This window comes from Bactrocera oleae, chromosome 4 (genome assembly GCF_042242935.1).
Source record: "Bactrocera oleae isolate idBacOlea1 chromosome 4, idBacOlea1, whole genome shotgun sequence".
NCBI lineage: Eukaryota > Metazoa > Arthropoda > Insecta > Diptera > Tephritidae > Bactrocera > Bactrocera oleae.
Window position 1 is genome coordinate 50249499 of NC_091538.1, and position 22156 is coordinate 50271654.

General features: G+C 32.2%; 3 protein-coding genes across 19 annotated transcripts in view; 1 reads left to right on the forward strand and 2 right to left on the reverse strand.

The window, feature by feature from the left end:
* Positions 1-22156, reverse strand: part of LOC106622240 (putative fatty acyl-CoA reductase CG5065) — a 71430-nt gene that overhangs the window by 49126 nt on the left and 148 nt on the right. The gene's annotated exons all lie outside the window — the stretch shown is intronic.
* Etf-QO (electron transfer flavoprotein-ubiquinone oxidoreductase) lies at positions 334-6856 on the forward strand. The gene is made up of 7 exons (XM_036376517.2): positions 334-789; positions 4417-4530; positions 4594-4706; positions 4778-5349; positions 5414-5775; positions 5843-5930; positions 6003-6856. Exons 1-7 carry the CDS (start codon positions 762-764, stop codon positions 6538-6540), a joined length of 1815 nt encoding a protein of 604 aa, XP_036232410.2. The 5' UTR covers positions 334-761; the 3' UTR covers positions 6541-6856.
* The window catches only part of Mef2 (myocyte enhancer factor 2), a 185045-nt gene continuing 180448 nt past the window's right edge, over positions 17560-22156 (reverse strand). For 12 of the 17 annotated variants that reach the window (XM_070108600.1, XM_070108587.1, XM_070108590.1 and 9 more), the window contains 2 exons: positions 20864-20935; positions 17560-17756 (listed from right to left, as the gene is read on the reverse strand). In XM_070108600.1, the coding sequence (XP_069964701.1) occupies positions 17560-17756; positions 20864-20935 (269 nt within the window). The remainder of the gene's footprint in view (positions 17757-20863; positions 20936-22156) is intronic. The other 5 variants (XM_070108597.1, XM_070108598.1, XM_070108599.1 and 2 more) reach the window with 3 other exon arrangements.

A 22156-nucleotide genomic window follows, 5' to 3' on the forward strand; every position in this document is an offset into this window, starting at 1 on the left:
TCATCAATTCGTTCCAATGGGATAGACGGTCAATAAAGATTATTATTTGAGCGTTTTGAGGCGTTTGCGCGAAAACATCCGTCGTAAACGGCCGGAATTATGAACAACTTTCTTTCTGGTCTTAGTGTATATGTTGATTTGCTATCATGGCTCCAAACCAAGTTTTAATACAGTACTAACAAGTTGCGGAACTATTAGCGCAGTCACTATTAGCCATGACAAACACCACTGTCATATAAACAAGTTTGACATTTCTTATCAGCACAAGCAATACATGTAGTTGGCAATGCGCCGATTTGTATAAACACTCTGGCAGCACAACACATCACTTTATTATTTTAGTCTTTCGCTAATTCGCTTTTTAGATTGTAGGTTGAAATTAGAGTGCTTCGGATTAAGGGAATTTTTCCATAAATTTTAATTTTCTTTTAAACAAAAACTTTTCATTTTTTTCTGCGCACATTTACAAAATTATTCAATTTACAATTGGAGTGGAAATTCGGTGCATCTAAGCGTGTATTCGTGCGGTAGTGAGTTGCTTTTCGGTTCGACGGGTCCAAAAGTCCAATCGCCACCGCCGCATATATTGTTGTCATTACGTTGTGTTGCTTTTATCACTTTGTTTGTTGTTGCGGCTAACTAAGGGACTTATTTACAACGCATCGCCTACAGCAATAACAACAACAAGAAAATCTAATTACCAAAATATACTGCTTTGTTTACGTCTAATTTTAACGATCTAACACATTGAGGCAGTCAACATGGCCACTCTACTGAAGCTGGCAAAAGGTAAGAAGAATTGACGACGAAGCAGATAGATACGTCCATCGCCACAGTGCTGCTTACATAACTATTGAAGTAGTCGTACATAGATACAAATGTGTATATTTATACAAGTGTGTTCTAGCAGCAAAAGAAAGGCCTGGCAAGTCAGCAGATCTTGATTGTCAATGTTCGATGATTTTCGAAAAGGCAATACACACCCCCATTTTTTAGGATTTTTTTAAATTTCTTCCGGATTTACTAACTTGGTTTAAATTTGAATTGTTTTTTTGAAATTTTCTTTTGTATTTATAAATTTGCTGTTTTCAATTAATTTTCAGCTCAATTTAGCAAATTGAAATGTATATATATATACAAATATGTACATATATTGTTCTATATATATATAGAGCTGTTTGTACTTAAAGGTATGTATATATACATATGTTTATATTTATCTTAACTTTAATTTTGCCAATAAAAATTACTAGAGTGCTGTTGGGCACGTACATATAGATCTACATACTTGTATTTATGTTTATGCTAATAGATCAAAGTTTAAATTTTGAATTCCATGAAAACGAAAATTAAAAACAATTACTAATTTAAATACTGGATTACCTAACTTCGTCAACAAAAATACGTTTGTATTTTATTTGCTTTGTTTTTTTTTTTTGGTTTTTTCTTATAACTGTTTGTTTGACAGCTTGCTTTTTATGAGATAATTCCTTATCACTTTTATATTTTTATACCCTGAGTAGGGTATTTTAAGTTTGCTACGAAGTTTGTAACACCCAGAAGGAAACGTCTGAGACCCTATAAAATCGATATATAAGTGATCAGGACGACGAGTCGAGTTGAATTTCGGGTGACTTGAGTAAAATAACTTGAGTAAAAATTAAGATGACGTGATGAAACTTGGTATACGTTTTCCTTAGCACCCATATGAGCTAAATCGGACCATTGTCACGCCCACCAAAGGCCAAATCGAAAACCTATGAAGTTTTTGGTAAAAGGAATCGCATTAGGGTGCTCCAACTGTGGTTTTATAATTTTGAGGAATATAAGACATAATTTGATGATATAAGACGGTTTTACAGGAACCGGTATCATAATTAGATTAGATCTGGCACTACCCATATTTAGTTGAAAACGCATATATCAAGACCTGCTCGACCAAATTCAAACAAATTCGGTAGGTGACATTATTCTTACACTTCTATGTTACAGTGTGGAAATAAGCGAAATCAGACAACACCACGCCTACTTCCCATATAACACAACTTTAAATTCCATCTGATTCTTTCACTTTCACCAGTATACTATACAATTAAGCACCATTGAATATATCGGGATAAAACTTTGCACGAATAGTGTCTTTAAGCTATGCCATCTTAAGTCTAAAAATTGTCAAAATCGAACCATAACTGTTCAAGCTACCGATACCGAAGATGTGGACCCCAGTGCCTATGACTAACTGAAAATATTTCCTCGAAATACTGTACCCCTGTATCAAAAATGGATAAAATCGGGTCAGTACTTCTTCTAGCCCCCATATAGCTAATCTAAAGATTTGCGAACTGCCAGTTGACTTTATACTGTATAGCGGCCAATGAGTAAAATAGTGTCTGTATCTAATAACGGTATGTATTTATGCCGAAAATTAATAAAATATCGGGCCAACCTTCGAAAAATCAAAAACATACCCAGCTTTGATCCTTGTGAGAGTATAAAAGGATCGTTTACACCCGAATTTAGTACTTCCTCAGTTGGTACTTGCTAAAAATAAATTTTATTTCCATAATTTTCAATCGAGTATTATGTGATAAGTTTGTAACTATAACAACCAAGATGGTGATATTGCTGCCGAAAAGACAAAAATTTAAGTAATTAGAAAAATATATTTGGGTTATTGCATGTCAAATCGACAAATAGTTGGACGCCACCCCCAACGATTTGGATGAATTTTGGCAGAGAGTTTTGTCTCATTATAAAACGAAGTTCTGCCAAAGGAAAAAATTAAAAAAAATTTGGTGCGTTCATAGAGGACACTAAGAGCTATAAGAAAAAAATGTTGTTGATAAAATTTTTGAAAATTACCAAAATTAAAAATGTTTAAATTTTTCAAAATTGTAAAAAAGTACCCGTCGCGGGAAAATTTTGGCCTCAAAATTTTTTATATTATACCTCTAACATATCTAAAAAAATTCTGAAATTTTCAGAGGTGTGCTCTTTTTCGTTTCAAAGATATAAACTTTTGAATTTAAAAGGTTGAAAAAATAGAAAAAAATTATTTCGCCGAAATTCAAAACTTCGCAGAACTTCGTTTTATGATGAGACAAAACTATCTGCCAAAATTCATCCAAATCGGTGGGGGTCGCGTCCAACTATTTGTCGATTTGACATGGAATCACCCATTTATAACTTTTCTGGATATTTTTTTTTTCGTTTATACGTTGGCATTGTAATTTCTAAATATAAGTCATGTCATATTGCCTTCAAAAACACGAAATTTTATTAAATGCTGAGTCGGCTCAAAATGATACTGTCCTTATCGAAGGATTTATATCAAAATATAAGGTGGTCATAATAAAAATGGTCTCTTAACCTATAGGGAGAGGACACCCCGAATTTCATTTAAAAATCTTTACTCAAATTTTCAATGAATGAGACTAAATATGAATTTTATTATCTAGCTACGAGTTTTGTTATTCTCCAGATAAAGCGTATTAATATAAGAACGGCTAGGAACATAAGGAATTTTAATTATTACACATTTAGTTAGATAATAGAAAAAAGCGACTACTCCCGCTGTCGCAAAATGGGTGTATCCAGCACCAGGTTCCAGGAAAAAAACGCATTCTCTTGCAGAATGCAACATAAAATATTCTATTCGAAAGAGGGAAATCTGGGCGAGTTCGTGTAAAAACGAAAATTAACGACATACATCCATTTACCTCTCCCTTATCCGTAAATTCGTAGTAAGTAAATACTATGCTCCTACCGCCAGAGAACTAGTTTCATAAATTTCATATTTGTTGAGGCCACAAAGGCTCTTCGCAAGTATTCCGTACTAGAGAAGTAGAAAAAGTCATATTCAAAATATCTCTTTACTATTCGTCTTTAGATTTTTTCTTATTCAAAACTTTTAAACCCATTAGTTTTCCTGGCAAAATCTTTATCTACGACAACTTAAACATCCCGCATCGTTGGCTTTGGTTAGGTCTATCAGATCTCCGCTAAGTGGCTTAAAATCTAACTAAAGCTTTGAAAAATCATTCATTTCTGACTATCAGGACTTCCTTTTTCATTTAATTGCTGATAATAAAATTGGTTTTGTTAAGTTGGTCGGCCTCTAAGTCCTTAGAAGCGGTCTTGGTTCTTTGTTCGTTTAAGTGGTATGATATTCCTCCGTTCACGCCGTCGTCCGTAATACAGTTCCTGCAATAGATTGATTTTCTACCATTTCCTCGAGGAATTTCTAGAAAGATGTTGGAATTCATGCTTTTTCAAAGCACTGCTATCTATTGGGTAGTGCTTTTACCTCATAAGTATTTCACCAAACCGCTGGGTTGGGTTAGGCTAGGTCTGATTTTCAAGTTTAAACTCGAAAGACTCAAAAAAAAAATTTCAACATTTTCCATTTTATTGCAGCTAATAGATTGTTCCATCCATCGTTCGTACGCAGTGTTTCCGATGTGGCCAAATATCCAAAAATTACCACCCATTATGCCATACATCCACGCGAGAAAGATGAACGTTGGAAGGGTAAGAGTTGCATTGATTAAGTCGAATAACTATGTTAGTTACTTAAATATTATATATTTATAGAAGTTGAAATGGAGCGCTATGTTGATGAGGTGGATATAGTTATAGTCGGCGGTGGTCCGGCGGGCATGTCGGCAGCTATACGCGCCAAACAATTAGCTGCAGAGCAGGAGAAGGTATGAAATACATATATATTTTCGAACCCACAAATGTGATACCACTAAATAACTATTTTGCTCACATATAGGAACTACGCGTTTGCGTTGTGGAGAAGTCCGCTGAAGTCGGTGGTCACATACTTTCGGGCGCGGTAATCGATCCAATTTCGCTGAATGAACTCTTTCCAGATTGGAAAGTGCTGGGTGCACCGCTAAACACACCCGTTGGCACCGATCACTTCTCATTGCTCACCACTAACGGGCGGATATCACTACCCGTCTTCAAAGGCTGGCCCATGGACAATCATGGCAACTATATTGTAAGATTAGGTCATCTAGTGAAATGGTTGGGTGAACAAGCCGAAGCCTTAGGTGTTGAAATTTACCCTGGCTGTGCGGCATCTGAAGTTCTATTCCATTCCGATGGCAGTGTAAAAGGTATTGCAACCAATGATGTGGGTATTGCCAAGGATGGCTCACCAAAGGACACATTCGCGCGCGGCATGGAACTACACGCGAAGACAACGATATTCGCTGAAGGCTGTCGGGGGCATCTGAGTAAGCAGTTGATGCAACAATTCAAGTTGAACGAGGGTAGTCAGCCGCAAACGTACGGTATTGGCTTGAAGGAGATATGGGAAATACAGCCCGAGAAGCATGTGTAAGTATCAGTGCAGAAGAATACCGAAAAGTCACATAAATTATGATTACTCTAAATATTATAGACCCGGTTTGGTGGAACACACAATTGGTTGGCCACTCGACTTCCGCACATACGGTGGTTCCTTCTTGTATCACTTGAATGAACCCACACCAACTATCGCGGTGGGTTTCGTGGTTGGTTTGGATTACAAAAATCCCTGGATTAGTCCCTTCCAAGAATTCCAGCGTTTCAAGACACATCCCAAAGTGCGTTTCGTCTTTGAGGGCGCAACGCGTATCGCGTATGGTGCGCGTGCTATCAACGAGGGTGGTTTCCAGAGTTTGCCCAGCAAACTGAGTTTCCCTGGGGGCTGTTTAATTGGCTGCAGCGCCGGCTTTCTCAACGTACCGCGTATCAAAGGCTCTCATTATGCCATGAAAAGCGGTAAGTTCTGTGGTCTAAAGTAATTTTCAGGAGTTTCGATAAACTAAAGTTATTTCTTCATGCGCAGGAATGTTGGCGGCGGAGAGCGCTGTGGAGGCGATCAACAGCGAGTCGCAAGCAACTGCTGGACTAGAGCCCAAATCCTATGCCGACAAGTAAGCTGCAACTTTATTTTTTTATTTGCTCGGTCTTTGTTTGTATAAATATCCTTTTCTTACTCCGTTCAGAATTCAAAACTCCTTCATCTGGAAAGATCTGCGCGATGTGCGCAATGTGCGCCCCTCTTTCCACAACCCACTCGGCTTATATGGCGGTCTCGCTCTGAGCGGTTTCTCAATATTTTCGGGTGGTCGCGAACCGTGGACACTGCAACACGGTCCACCTGATCATGCATCGCTCAAACCAGCTAGTCAGTGCCCGCAAATTGTTTATCCCAAACCGGATGGCAAAATTTCTTTCGACCTACTCTCCTCCGTAGCCTTGACCGGCACTAATCATGAAGGCGACCAACCCGCACATTTGACTTTGAAAGACGATCGCATTCCGGTCGATCACAATCTGGCGGTCTATGAGGGTCCCGAACAACGTTTCTGCCCAGCCGGCGTGTATGAGTATGTGCCCAACGAGGAGGGTGGCAACATGAAGCTACAGATCAACGCACAAAACTGTATCCACTGCAAAACCTGTGATATTAAGGATCCTAAGCAAAACATTAACTGGGTGGTGCCTGAGGGTGGCGGTGGCCCAGCCTACAATGGCATGTAAAGTGTCGCATGTGCCACCGTTGATTTATGTTGAAGCTAGCGATGTATTTAGTTCTGTTGTTGCATTTGATTTTAAGTTCAATTTTGGTTTTGAACCTACTTATATATCTACAGTGCCTGCGAAAACTATTACGTAACAAATATTGAGACAGGCTAATAGCCGATTTTAGCTAGTTTTATGTATTCTGTGTATAGACCGAGAAAAGTTGTAGAACTGAATTTTGAAATTGTAATATGAATGTAAGCAAAATTACCTTGTATACAATTAAATAAATAAAATATTTTTTATATAAAACTTAATATAAAAATTAAGAGAACATTTTTCACTTTAATATTCGTTTTTAAGCATAATTATAACGACATTTTGTGACAAAAAAAAACCGTCGGATGGTTTAAGACAAAACAAAAAACGTTTTAAGGTTGCCACCAGTTTACAAATTTTAAGTCCAAAAATTTGAAAAGATTTATATTACAAATTGAAAAGATTAAATCAATTGGTAAGATCAACGATTAACTGCAATATGGGTATCAAACTAAAGAAGTATAAAGAGCCGTTGTAAATATTTTTCAGGAGAGTTGTCATATACTACAATTTTTTTTATTTTCAAATTTATGATAAAATAAATTAAATGATCCAATAAACAAGGCTAATATAATTTTACGTAAAAGAAAGTTGGGAATCTTATAAAATTGTTATAACATTAATAATCAGGGATGTTGTGAAATTTAAGACAGATTTGCGTAGTTGTCAGAATTGCAAACCAATTCTGATTTTCAATGGTGTAACAGAATCTGATTCGATTTTCGTCTTTTTGAATACTCGAATCAGCTGTTTACTATTGTGACAAAACTTGCAAATTAATAATTGGTAGCGTTTGATAAATTTGAAATACTGAATAAAGTCTACTAAAGTTTACAATGAGTTTCGCTATTTTAGCTTTTATTTTATGGTAAGAAATAAGTAACGAAAGAATTAAAAGGAAGATATTGAAAGATCGCAGTAATCCACTGGCTGCACCAGGGGAGTCGCATGTGAACTCTGGCTTGCATTTACTTGTATGTTTGTATACATGCTTACTTTACAGATTTATATCACATTATCGACTGAATAAAGACGCATTTGGATTTTAAATTACGTTTAATACGTTTTGTAAATCCTCTTAGAATATCTGAATTTTTTCCATAAACTTAATAATTATGACATTTTGTGTTTTAATCTTATGTTTTTCCCAATAGAAATAACGATAAATTAAATCGTAACAATAATATAACTTATTTTCTTAACTAACATTTCAAATCTATCAGCGAATATCTCTTGCTTTGTTTGACGGCTTTTACATTGGGACTCTTTTGACCCTCATATTTTTGAAATTCTTTTTTGGTGTCGCTCTGTGAAAAAAGTATTGAAAACCCCGAAATATGGTACAGATGAAAAAACAAAATTTTCAGATGAAAGCGCCTTCGCACAAATAAAGACCTAGAACTTTAGCATTTCGATATATTTACATTATGGACACACTTTTGATGCCTATGATGTCCATTATTAAAGAAAAATTTGGAAAAATAATTTATGTATTTTCGATACATATCGATTAATTTTATGAAAACTAGATTTGAATATCAACAAATAATTTATTTACATTCGATAAACATCGATTATTTTAAAAAACTAGATTTGAATATCAACAAATGATTTATTTTTTTATCGATATATGTATAGAATATAGAAAAATAATTACTATCGATAAGTATTGATTATACCATCACCCCTGATTTGTGAAAAAAAGCCTAAGTACACAAGTAATTATTTTTTTTTTAACTTTTTTTATTTATTGATCTTTGTTTTATTATCTTTTTTTTTTGCTTTAAAATAGATTTCCACACGCGTTTACAGTTTTACGCCATTTTTTAGCAATTAGTTATGTGTATATACAAACAGTTATGCCAATTAGAAGGAAGGGGGCAGTTAGTAGGGCACATTCAACATTTAACATTTTCATCGACATTTTCTTGATTTTCTTTGAGTGTGTGTGTGTCGGTGTATAATACAAAACATTTATGTCTGTCGTGCCGGTATATTTTCATTATTTATTTTATTTTATTTACCTTGCTCCATACATTTATTTTATTATAGCTATTTGCCTTCTCTAAGGGTTAACATAACCTCACAGTTGAAAATCTCTCTAATGAAAGCGGTTTGGTTGCTATCTGAAACACTCAGCTGAGCATAATTCTTTACTAATTTATTTGTAACGGACGTTGCTCTGTAAGGTATGTTTTTGTGTGGCAGGCCACATGCCATTTTTGCAATCTATAAACAGTGATAACTTCAGCAAAGTCTCCATATACATATATGTATATATGCATATGCTTGTCGTGCGTGTAAATATATACTATATGTATGTAAGTATGTATATTTATTTTTTTCTTACAAAGTTGTTTCTTAAGATATTATCAACAGTTGAACATTTAAGTAGGCGGCTGTATTAATTATTACTAATATTTTGTAATTATTTTTTTAATTAAAAGTTCAGTTTTTTTAAAATTATTTTTGAATATTTTCATATTTTGTGCTTAATTAGTATTAATTTTTTAGTTAGTTTAATTTTTTGCTTAATTTTTTGTTCAATTTCTTTTTTAATTTTTTTTAAATTTTTATTTACATTTCCATTTAAATTTTTATTTAAATTATATTTATTTCTACATTTTGTTCATACGCATATATATATTTCAATGTCTGTATGTATAACAATTTACACTATTTCCTCACTAGTTTTCCTTGTTTTGTCTTCTGTTTGTAAGTTTAAGTTTTAAAGCCTTTTTTTCACTGTTTGCTTATTATTACTATTTATCATTCTTATTGTTTTTATTATTTGTTTTTATTTTTATTTTTGTTTTTGTTTAATAAGTAGCACAGTTGTCACCTGCAATAAATTCCTTTTCACATTTCATTTTCAACGTCGCCTGGATGTCCTGTTTTGTATATTTTCAAAATTTCAGTTTTTATATTTGTGTAGACATAACTGTACATATTTACATACATATGTATGTTTAAACAGTTCCATTTAGATTTTTTTTTCTTATTTCATCCCCTATTTTTGTGTGCTTTTACTTTTGGTTTCGCATTTTTTTGCCTTTAAGGTTTCTTAATTTCGTTTTGTGTTAATTATTTTTTTGTTTTCAATACATTCACTGCTTTAGTTACATATATATTTTTTTTTTAACATTTTTATTTTGTAAAAACGAGGCACTGTTCTTAAGGCAACTACAAAGTGGAGTTTTGAAAATAAAAGAGTGAAAACTCAAATTTTAAGTTGGAAATTTATTTTGAAGAATATTTTGGTATACTCAATGGGGGATAACCGAAAGGTTTTTATAGAAAAAGTTTAATCTCTCTTGTTGTTTTTTGAAAACAGAGAATCATCAGACTCATTTTCAATTACCATATTATACTTGGCTTAGCTAGCAGATTTAAAAACGAATTTATCGATTTCAAGTTATCGAGCTACACATCGTTAGAGGGCTTCTTCACGTTTAATTTTATACGTATACGAAAATTTGTAGAGTTCTCCCGTAGAAGAACGTAAATAGCGACGAAAACTGGCAGCAAATTGCTGCAATTGTTTAACATGTACTCACACTAAAAAAGGGACATGGACGCAGACTCTCTAGCCCTGGAGAATTCGAGTCAATAGAAGGTGAGCCAAACAGATTGATGCTGGCTACAAAATCGTAGGCATCCTTGGACGCAGGAAAAGTAGAAACCAACCAGCAATAGGGGAAGGGGAGAAATCCATGATAGAAAAGGGTGGGAGTATCATTTAGGATAACGATCCCTATATGGTGCGATCCCTGGACTGAATTTAAGGTTGTCATAAAATATAAGCTTATCATTTTACTAGAAATAATGATATTGGGATTTACACTGGGAATCATTTGCAATCTTCTGGTTATAGATAAAAATATTTTCCTTAAAATGTTTACAGCTCAAAGTAAATTGAAATTCATAGAGTTACGAGGAAACATTTCACAACTAGTTCTGAGTAATGATGCTGAGGACTGTCAATTTTGGGATTACGATTTTGTAACTAAGGCTACAAAGGTCTCAATATCTGGTAACAATGTCGATTTTTTGGTATGAGAGTTTAGTGAGTATAATAGTGGTGAATCGAAGATGATACACATACTTGTATAACAAAAAATCGGAAACGAATAAATATATGGATTTCGGATTTTTTTTCCCGGATAAATCGAGTATTTATAGGAACAACTAGTACCTCTAAGATATAGTTAAGAGAGATATTTTAAAGAAATATTTTTGTTTTTGTTTTAAAAGAAAAACCCTTCCGACTAACTCACATTGAGTAACCCTTTGAAATTATAACGGTGTTATAAAAAGAAAGGAAATTGGAAATTTTCTCTTGCAAATCATATAAAAAACATCGATGTTTCGATAATTTACAAAGTCTTATATACATACTTATGTATATACACAAATATAGAGGTATATTTACATACATATATACATATAATATATATCTACATACCTACATATGTATGTACATATATATCTTATGTTAATATGTAAATTATGAGACTTTGTAAATTATGCGGATATGTTTTCTCAAACAAACAACAACAATAACACTTATTATACATATATTGTGTATATATAACTCACATACATATGTACATACATACTGGATGCTTTAATAGCAACAATAACACTGAATGAGCACAATAATCCTCATTATTTAATGATTTTCAACATCCATACAAACATACTTATGTACATGTACACATAGGTAGTATGCTTATATTTCTACATACATATACTAGTATGTGTGTGTGTGTGTGTAGTTGTAAATTAGTGTTATTATATACCATGTGCAGTACAATTTTATACATAAATTTGTCATCTTTCAAAAAATTTTACTAACTACTTCCCGTTGAATAACTTAGCTATATACACGCATGTACCTTATATACCCAACTACATATATATGTATGTACATGCGGCATAAGTACAATTTTCTTTAACTATGAACTATATAAACTATATATTTTTCTTCATTTTATTTACTTTTATATGTATATGTATGTGTGCGTGTGAGTGTGTGTGCAATGCCAATATTTTATATATGTTTAGTATATACTTTGAATATATATTTTCAACTTTAACTACTTGCTGTAAAATGTCTTTCTTTATTCATTTATAAAATGTGCGAAACCCTCGTGTAATAATTTTATTAATTAATTTCATATGTTATCATCATTTATGTCATAATTTTAATTTTTCACCAATCACTGCAAACCATATGTTTGCCAATACATAAATATAATTCTGCTCGCCAAATGTTTTTTTTTTTTTTTTGTATAAATATAACGACATAACAGTAAATTACGTCATTTTAGGTTAGGTTTCCTCAGGGGGGGAAATTGACATTTACAACAACGAACTTCACTTAAAATGTACCAAAGTTTTATCATGATGATAAAATATATGATTATATGATGGATACTTTTTTATACATACTGTATATTTGTACGTATGCCAGCGTGGCCTGCAAGTCGGTGAGCTTAACAACTAAATGTTGAATGCAAGTCACTTAAACGGAAGAAATACTAGGATACAATTTAAAAACAAAAACAAGAAAAAATTTTAATTTCGGTTGCATCTAAGCTAGAATACCCTTCACAGATAGAAAAAAGTTTCAATACAAGAGCTCAATTTTGATCTGAACAATTTCATCGAAGATTGTATCTCTGCTCTGAGCAATAATTCATGCCAAGTTTCGTGAAGATATCTTGCTAAATAAAAAAGTTTTCCGTACAAGAATTGGATTCAGTCAGTTTGTATGAAGCTATATAGGTAAAGTGGTTGATAGAAAGGATGTGTTCAAAATTTCAGATCGATATCTCTAAAACTGAGGGACTAGTTCGCCTATATACAGACAGATAGACGAAAATGGCTAAATTGACTCAACTCATCATTTAGATATATATTTTATAGGGTCTCCGACTTTTCCTTCTGAGTGATACAAACTTCGTGGTTCGGAGTATAAAAATCAGAATGGATTCCTCAAAATGCATTAGGTTGTACATTTAAACCTAAACCCATTAATATGTACTGAAATATATAGACCAAATTTGCTGAAATATGATTCTCTTCCATGGTAAAATCAAATCAGTGGTCAGATTTTAAAAGCATTGGGTCATGTATACCAGATCTGACTACTCAAAATTATTTCTCAAAACCAATAAAAGTCACAAAACAAATAAAGCTCCAAGCGGTATATAGCGTATCGATCTAAGAGCTCAAAATTACCTAAATTATTGCTATCATTAACTGTCTTGGGTTCGTCAAGCGTTACTCTTCAGCGAATCGAACAAACTATAAAAGATGGACAAACAAACTGGCGGCATTTATGGTGCAACTCTGTGCTGACATTTCTTTTGCAAAGGAGAGATGGAGAAATTATTTTTTCGCTCTAAAAAACGTTTCTGTAAGCCTATATTTTTGTTTTCCATAAATTACTATAATTGATTTTAAGTCTTAAGTTTCGAAAATACAAGAAAAAAAGGAATTCGTATTCTCTTTTGTCATTTGAGTCATTCACAATAGTAGAACGGATCTACAATATACAAAACAAAACTTGGTAGCATTGAAGATAGCGTCTATACACCTTTAATGAAGTATCCACAGAATCTCTTGAGCTCTAGGTCCAGCTAATACCATGAAGCAGTACATACATATGTATATGTAGTCCACCTAAATGGTAATAAACTTCAGATCGTAAGTAAAGAAAAAGTACAACCTTTTTTATTCAATAAATCGAATAATTGCTATTCTACCATAACCACGAATGATTGCATATAGTTAGTTTGACTGATAAAACTAAAAGCTTACAACATTTTGCTAAAGCCTTATACAACATTTTAGACTGTTTATTTGGATTTCTACAGAAACGATTTTTTGCTCAACTGAAATTTAGTTTATAAGTTTGACCGAATACAAGAGATATATTTAAATTACATTTTTCTTTCATATATTAAAAAAAAAACTTTCAATATTATTTGGCATTGAGCCTAAAAAGCTTTTAATATGATATGGATAAACATATTGGGATCCAGCTTTCATTCGAACAAACATGAAAGTTGTTATTTAGGTTTATTTCGAAAAACGGTAAAACATGTTTTACACATAAGTGTTTCTTAAAGCTTACGGTGTCGGGGATATAAAAAAGCTTTATGAATCATAATTAGAAGTTTGAATTATGCAGCAACCCACAATTAAGCTTAAGATTTAGTTCCTACTGTCAAACAAAATTGATATTCACGTATCGAAAGTATATTGTGGAAAAACTGATTAGAGTGAGCTTTCATTTTTCAGCTTTGCCTAATGGTTTTTAATTTTGTTGCCACTCCCCTCACTCATATTAGTATTATGTAAACAGTGGCAAGATTTATTTAAGAGACGGTGACTTCAATAAAAGCTTTCATTTCAAGTGAAAGCTCTATTATTTTTAGACAGAAAAGTTACAATGCTCTGGCATTCATTAAGTTATGGTTAAAGACAAAACTCGATCCATTATGATATACATATTTAAAAACATTCATATATAATTGCAGAAAATTAAAAATGCTGGAATTTTTAGCTGCAATCGATTTGGTAAAAACTTTTTAAGTTAATTCAAATAGAATATTATTAGTAAATCTTGAAAATGGAGTTTTTGCTGGCCTTCTATTATAGAAAATATGTATTTGAACACAAACAAATCGAAGCTTTCACTATTTTAAAAAGCTTTTACTGTTTTGTCGTGAAATTTTTATTTTTGTTTTTTAAATGTGAAATGCTGCAACAAAACGTATTGAAAGCTTTGAACTTTCATTTCAAAGCCACGTTTTTACCCAAAATGTCAATATATAGTAGTTTACATGCTTTAATTGCCCCACTTAACCAAATAATAAACGAAAACAATATGAATTAAAATAAATTTAATTGAAATTATTGCTTAAACTATAATATATTAAAAATCTATTACAATTGCGCAAATATTGTATGAAAAAGAAATAGAAAATCATTATGTTTTTGTTTTTTTATAATTTCATTAATATATATAAATGAAATGTCTATGCATGTGGGTATGTGTGTGTGTTTGTTGGTTTTTAATTAAAAATGTTGTGATTGACTTGCATGCAATTACGTATTTGGATTTACATATTTTACTTAGTAATTTATTTTAATCACTACATTTCACACAATTTATTGTAGTTTTTTCACTTTTCGCTTTTGTTTTTGTGTTTTTTCTTTGTTGTTTTTATAAAACTTAAATTAAAACATTAAAACTTAACATTTGCTTGCAACACACTGTCACATTCATATGTACTTGTATATGTATGTTTATTTTTTAACTGTCACACTGTTTTTGTTTTTATTTATTTATATGTTTGTATATTTGTAATAACAAGTTTTGTATGCAATACACCAAAGGCTTGCTTTTTTCTATACTTCTATCTTTCTAGTATTGTAAGTAAAACACTAACAGTGGGACTTAAACTAGTGGCTTTTAGTTAGTTTAAAATTTAACAATTTGTTGTTGGTTTTTCTGTTTTATTTTCAGTTGATTTATATTTTGTTGTTGGTTTTTTTTATATGCATGCTTTGACGACCAGTTTTAGGCAGGTAGTTCAATAATTGGTGGAATTACCATGCGCGCGCAAAAGTATGCAACACTAGAGTAAGGTCTGCAAGCTCAAGAGAGTTGATTTAAAAAAAAATTAGAACATTTGGATGAGGAATATTATTTTGTGATAATAAATAATAATTTATAATTTTTTGTATACAAAATAATAATATTGTTAATAAATATATTTGTTATTAAATTAAAGGAAAATATATGTAGATTTCTTTAGTTCGAGTAATTCTTTACTTAAAGATTTGTTTGCAAACAAATTATAATGTATGTTAAATGTTGAATTAAAAAAATATAAATTTTCTAATTAAAAAAATTTTGTTTTCTAATAAATTAAACAAAGAAATACTTCAAAAAATGTTTGTTAAAGAATATTTTTAAGTTAAGAAATTTTAACTTTAATTTTGAACAAGTTTTAAACACACATTACAAATTTTCTAATTAAAAAAAATTTTACCAATAATGTACCTTCAAAAGTTTTAGCGCTCGAAGGTACACTACATATTTTTCACCTTCCAGCTATACAACTCTGCTAAAATAATATCTAAGCCGGCTTACTAAAACGAAATTAGAAAATGGAAAGCACTGCATACTTTTCGGCTGTTGTGCTATTAATCTGCAAATTGTTTGGTATTTCGAGGTGTGCGCACACATGCATACTATACATTTTTTTAGTTTCTTGCAGTGCCACTCTGTTTTGTTGTCATCTAAGCACGCTCTACTTAAATGTTGCATACTTTTAGGCTAATAAACTACAATTCTGTAAGTTCGGGTACATATTTTATATGACATTTACTTGCGCAAACAAACTCTGACTTTTTTTCAACTAAATATGTTTATATATATATTGTTATATATATATATATATGTATGTAGATTAGGTGTAAGCAGCTGATAGCTTGCTCAGCCAGCTATTGTTATGTAGTGACTTAATGCAAATTTTTTTAGACTAAAATAACTTAACTAACATTTTCAAACATTCATATATAATTAATTATACTAAACTAAGTAAAATTATTTTTAATTTAAATTAAGTTTATTCCACTGCACCCATTTGTTTTTATTTTGCTTTTAAAATTTTTCAATTGATTCATTTTTGTTGTTGTTGTTTTTTTTTAACTCTTTTTAGGAGCAACATTGACTTATATTTACGATATGACACTTTAATGAATTCCTAATCCACTAGTTTCCCGGCCTGTCGAACGATTCGTGATGCCACCGCACACGACTTCGCTCGTACTTCGACTTCTCGCGCTACTAATCAGCCTATGGGCATACATATCTTAAACTTAAACTGGGAGTGTGATGTGTTGTTTTTATTTTGTTTGCTTAATATTTTTCATACTTGTGTTTTTTTTTTTGTTGAAATGAGAATTGTTGTTGTTGTTGTTGTTGTTGCTGTGATGTCTTTGTTAATTTCAACGGTTTGGTTGTTGTTGTTGTACATTTGTTGCTTACGAAAAAAGTGCATTCAATCTCAGCCTAAAAGAAATATCCACTTTAATCCTCTGCACCATGCAGTTTTCGCATTTTCCGCTCTCGCGCTCTTCACTAGCAGCTCAGTAGTGACGGCGCACTCATTTCGATATAATTGCATTGCCCGCACTGTGTGCGTGGCTCATGCCACTTATGCTCAAGTTTGAATGCGGCAGCGCGTGATGTTGCAGGTGGCTTGATGGTCCAGCGCCAGCGGTCACAGCCGTACCGGCAGTCACGTGACTGTAAGCATGCTGGGTCGGCTGTGTTGCATGAGCGCTGCCAGCGATGCTAGCAACACCACCATAAAGGCTACAATTAACGGCATTTAAGTAGTTTTCTTGCTGCTGCTGCTGTTGTAGTTGTTGTAGCTGTTGCTGCTGCTGCATAAGTGCACGTTGTTGCTGTTGTTGTTGCAAGTAATTGGCATATTTGCCGTGACGTGCCGTTGAATGTGAGCTAACGGCGCCACCACCACCATTGTTGTTGTTGTACGGGGTGCGCATGCCACTGCATGTGGGCTTCAGCAGTGCGGGACTGTTGCTGTTGCTGTGATTGCTGTTACTATTGGCGCTGCTGTTGCTTGTGTTGCGCAGGTAAGGTGAGTTGGCGGCTGGTGGCAGCATTTGTTGCACGCCGCCGCCAGCAGCACCGCCAACACCGCAATGGTTGTTCGCGCCGTTGTGTTGTGACTGTTGTTGTTGTTGTTGATAATTTCTCAAGCTGGTTGTTGTTGCGCTAGTGTTTGCTGCGCTGCTGTTGCTACTACTATTGTTGTTAGTGTTGTTGTTATTGTTGTGGTTGTTGCTGTTGCTGTTGCTGCTGTGTGCTGCCACTTCTCGGGCCGGCTATTGTGGCCAACCGCCGGAGATGCGCGGCCGCTTGTGCGCCTGATTCGGTCCATCGTAATCATTAAGCTGTTGCTGTTGTTGTTGCTGTTGCGCCTGCTGATGCTGCTGTTGCGCCTGTTGATTAGCCGTTAGCCGTAAATCGGGCGATGGCACATTTGTGGGGGTAACCGAACCTGTATTAAAAATTATAAAGTCTGTTATTTCATTAGTTTGGGCTGTACAATGAGATGAATTGTGTGGCGCGGCAAGGCGGGCTGTGGCAAGGTGAGGCGAGGTGAGGTATGTGATGTGTAAGTTGGCTTATGGAACTATTTTGCTATTTCTTTTTTCTATATTTATGTATACCATACATATATGTATGTGAAAGCAGTGTGCGCGCGCATGCGTTGCAAAGCCTCCGCGAAGTTGACGTTGTTGTTTGTATGCGTCCATCAGTCGACGGTTGGCTCTCAGGCTGGCTGGTTAGTTGTTAGTGTTTCATGCTGTTTTCAGGCTGCTCGACACACTCAACCGGCGAAGCAAAGCGCATGCGCGGCTGTTCATTGCTTCTTTTTTGCACATTCACACTTTTTCATGCTTTTGATTTTAATTTTCATTCCAAGAACACTTTTAATTTACGGTTATATACAGTTGCATTAAGTTTGTAGGTAAGTATTAGTTAGGTTTTTCATGCAATGAGTTGTTATTTTTGTATTTATTTTTCTTTTATATATGTAACATTAACACCAAGAAAGCAAAAAGAAAACATTTACCCGGAAATAAAAAAAATATTCGTTAAAAGTATAGAGATGAGTAGATGCAAAGGCACATATAAAAATGCTAAAAGCAGTGACCCAAATAGAAACAGTGTGTTGAAATATTAATGAATCAGTTTTCAGTATTGCATGCGTGAGAAAATATTTAAAAAAAAACATAAGTTTTAAATAACTTAATAATTTCCATTTTACTTTTGGAATTTTAAAGTGAGTGAATTCCAAAAATAAAATAAAATGTCAAAAATTATTTTCGAAAAAAAAATTTTTATATCTTGGTTTAAATAATAAAGTGTAAATGGTAAAAATAATAAATAAAACAAGAAAAACTGTTGCTGTTGCTGTGATTGCTGGCTCTGAATTAGCTTTGGTTGCAACGAAGCTAGAAAACTCTTCATTACTACAAAAGATTACATACAAGAACTTGATTTTGATTGGTCAGTTTGTATGGCAGCTATATCTAATAGTGATCTCAAACAATTTGTTCGGAGTTTGTATTGTTTCTTTAGACAAAAATCCGTGTCAAATTTTGGAAATTGATTGTCAAATAAATTATATGGAAGCTATATGCTATAGTGATCCGATCTAAAAAAATTTCTTCGGATATTGTAGCGTTGCTTTGAGCAATAATTCATGTAAAATTTCGTAAAGATATCTTGTTAAATAAAAAAAGTTTTCCTCACAAGAACTTAATTTTGATCATTCAGATCATATGCCAGTTATATGTTATAGTGGTCCGATCTATAAAAAAATATTTGGACAATGTAGCGTTCTCTGAAAGAGAGCTTCTGATTTTCTGCCAAAATTTAGTAGATACAATTTATTTTCAAATATAGAGAGTATTTTGAAAGGTAAATTTGAGAGAATAATAGAGCTTTTGCAGAGCTTTCTGAACTTTGAAAATATTATATTAGAAATTTGAAATCAAACTGTTGAGGATAAATATGATTTTGGAATATAGAAAATGCTTTGTATGTTAAAGGTAAGAGAAAAGTTGAGCTTTGAGATCTTTGGCAAATGATACGTATAGCCGCCGTTTGAAACAAAAATTAAAAAAAACCAGCTTGTCGTTTTTGGAAAAAGACGAAGAATATGTAAAATGCCTAAAAAAAACTCCATGAAAAATGGATTTGGAAATCCGAATTTTTCAATTAGAAATATACTTTTTAAATAGTTATTGTTCGTCATGAAGAACATATGTATACGACATAACGTTTGAAAATAAAAAAAAATTTAATTTTTCAAAATCAAATCATTTGAAATCGAAATTTTATAAAATAATTTTGAAACGTATTTTTAATACTGTAATATATTTTTATTCCCATAATCACAGTTTTTGAAGTTAGACACTTTTAAAAATAAATTTTTTATTTTTGTTTTCAAAAATATGGTAGTTTGGTAATGATAATTTTCAACCAAAAAAAACTACGATAAAAAAATTTTCGAAATCAAAATTGTTAAAAGTTTTGATTCTGGAAATTGAGAATATTAACTTGTATTATATTTTTTTATCAAACTTTCCAGTTATAAAGTTTTTTCAAAATAAAAGTTTTTAAACTTTTAACTTTTGAAATATAATTTTAACACTGTAATGTATTTTTTGATCCAACTTTCTAATTATAGCGGATTTTCCAAAGTAAAAGGCTTAAAAATTAAAATGTTTCAAAGTTGTGAAATTTAAATAGGATCAAAAATCCATGTCATATGGAAAGTAAAACAAAAAATAAAATAATAATAATAAAATTAGCGGTAGCCACGGAACTTTTACATCATTACATAAACAAATATTATATATAAATATAAATTTAGTGAAACATAAGCGATTTTTTGGTTAAAATAGTTAATTATACATATAATATATATAAGCAGACATGCGATAAGGTTAATAATTTTGGACACTAATAATAAATGGTTTATGTATGTATGTACATATGTGTATATGCAAGTATGTATGTGATAGACGGTAAAATATACCTCCATGATATACATAAAAATTTAATGAGTTTAGTAACCCAAATTATTTTAATATATACACATTAGGAAATATGGCGTTCTAGGACACACAGGAGACTAACTGTACATTTATACGTATAGATGTATGTGTATAATACAGGTTTAGATGAATAACTATATAATTGGGTACCAATTGAATTATATACAAAAGTATGGCCAGTGGGTAAACCATAAAGTGCGGAAAGGTGCTACCAGACTTGAGGAAAGTGGAAGAGAAACATAAAAAATTAACTAACTATAAACATATGAACAAAACACCTGGAAGATAGTAACCCACAATTGTGCGGTGGCAAATAGTGAGTAGAACAAGAGTGAGGGACATTATTTGTTTTTTTTTTTTTGTGTTTTTTGATATTGTGCGATAATGCCTTTATTAAATATGGTGCATGAAATATATTAATTCTATGAGAAATATGTACTAAAATGCATGTGTGAATGTAGATTCCCATGTAGGGAGGTATGTATGTATGTATGTGATGGTTTGTATGAATATATATTCGCTGTATTAACAGTTACTATTTTGTTGGCCATATTACCGGCAAAATTCCATACTCTAGAATTCGCACCCAGCTGTGAGCGGTATTGATATCCTTCATATTTATCTAGCACTGCGGATGGGTATTAATATTTTCGGTATATTAATAAGTTTTTTGTTTTTTAATTTTTTGTACAACCGCATAATGTAAAGAGAAAGAGAAAAATATAACAAATGAAATAGTAACAAAAAATTACAAAAATATTTATTTCAAGAGGGTATAGGGATGTATACTATAATGGAGAGTGTAAGATATGTGGTTATGGAAGCTTTTTAGGCGCTAACACGCTTTGACGGAGCTGATTCTTTGCATTGCCTTTGGGTACGCTGGTGCGTATGAGTAACATTTATATTCATAGCAATCGCTGGCTGCGATAATGGTGTTGTTTTTGTTATCGTGTAAACATGTTGCGACGAGTTAAGGTATTTACCACAAAATACTTAATATGGATATATGCATATATGATATATTATATGTTAATGCATGAATTTATTACTTTTATTTAAATGTTACTCATACGCACTGTTGGCCAACACAACCTACGCACAGGCTACACTGCTGAAATAATTAACACTGTATTTCTAAATTTAACTAAAATTACTGCATATTATATACTTCCTCAACTAATTTCATTTCAAAATTTTGTTTTTCAAGAATTCCTTCGCTTAAAATGACATTTCTAACAAATTTGGTTCGTTTATTAAAAAAAATAAATAGTAATCATGTTTTAGTGTTTGTATTAATTATAATTACTTATAATTACATTGGATAAAAAATGGAAAAACGTTAATACGCATTTGATAAAGGAAAAACTCTATGTAAAAGACAACTATTTTTAGCTAAAAACTGGCATGCTGCCGCAAATGCAATGCGCTTACGCGGTTATTTGTTGTTGTTTTGTTTTATTTGGTAATATTAAGTAAAAAACTATATCGCTATTGTTATGCAAACATATGTACGCAGGCGCACAACAGCATTTAAGTAAGTAAAAGAACAAATTTTCTATGATACAATAACAAGAACAAGAGTGAACTGCTATTCATTTTATAAAAAAAAAAGAATTATTAATAAAAATTTTAAAAATTTAAAAAATTAAAAAAAGGGTTAAAGTTTCAAAAAAATTTTTTTTTAACTAAAAAAATATTAAAAATTAATAAAATATCTATTGTTAAATATTTTTGTTATTTAGGTAGAAAAATACGTCAACTAGCATCACTTAGTAGTAAATAGAGCATTTAGCACGCATTAAAACTCGCCAAATTTTTTTTGCGTAAATAAAATGAGATTCAGAAA

Bases quoted from the DNA above. Each gene is read 5' to 3' on its own strand.
- Etf-QO (XM_036376517.2), top strand. From the start codon at position 762: ATGGCCACTCTACTGAAGCTGGCAAAAG. The intron at 790-4,416 runs GTAAGAAGAATT...ATTTTATTGCAG, and splicing joins TCTACTGAAGCTGGCAAAAG to CTAATAGATTGTTCCATCCA. The intron at 4,707-4,777 runs GTATGAAATACA...GCTCACATATAG, and splicing joins TAGCTGCAGAGCAGGAGAAG to GAACTACGCGTTTGCGTTGT.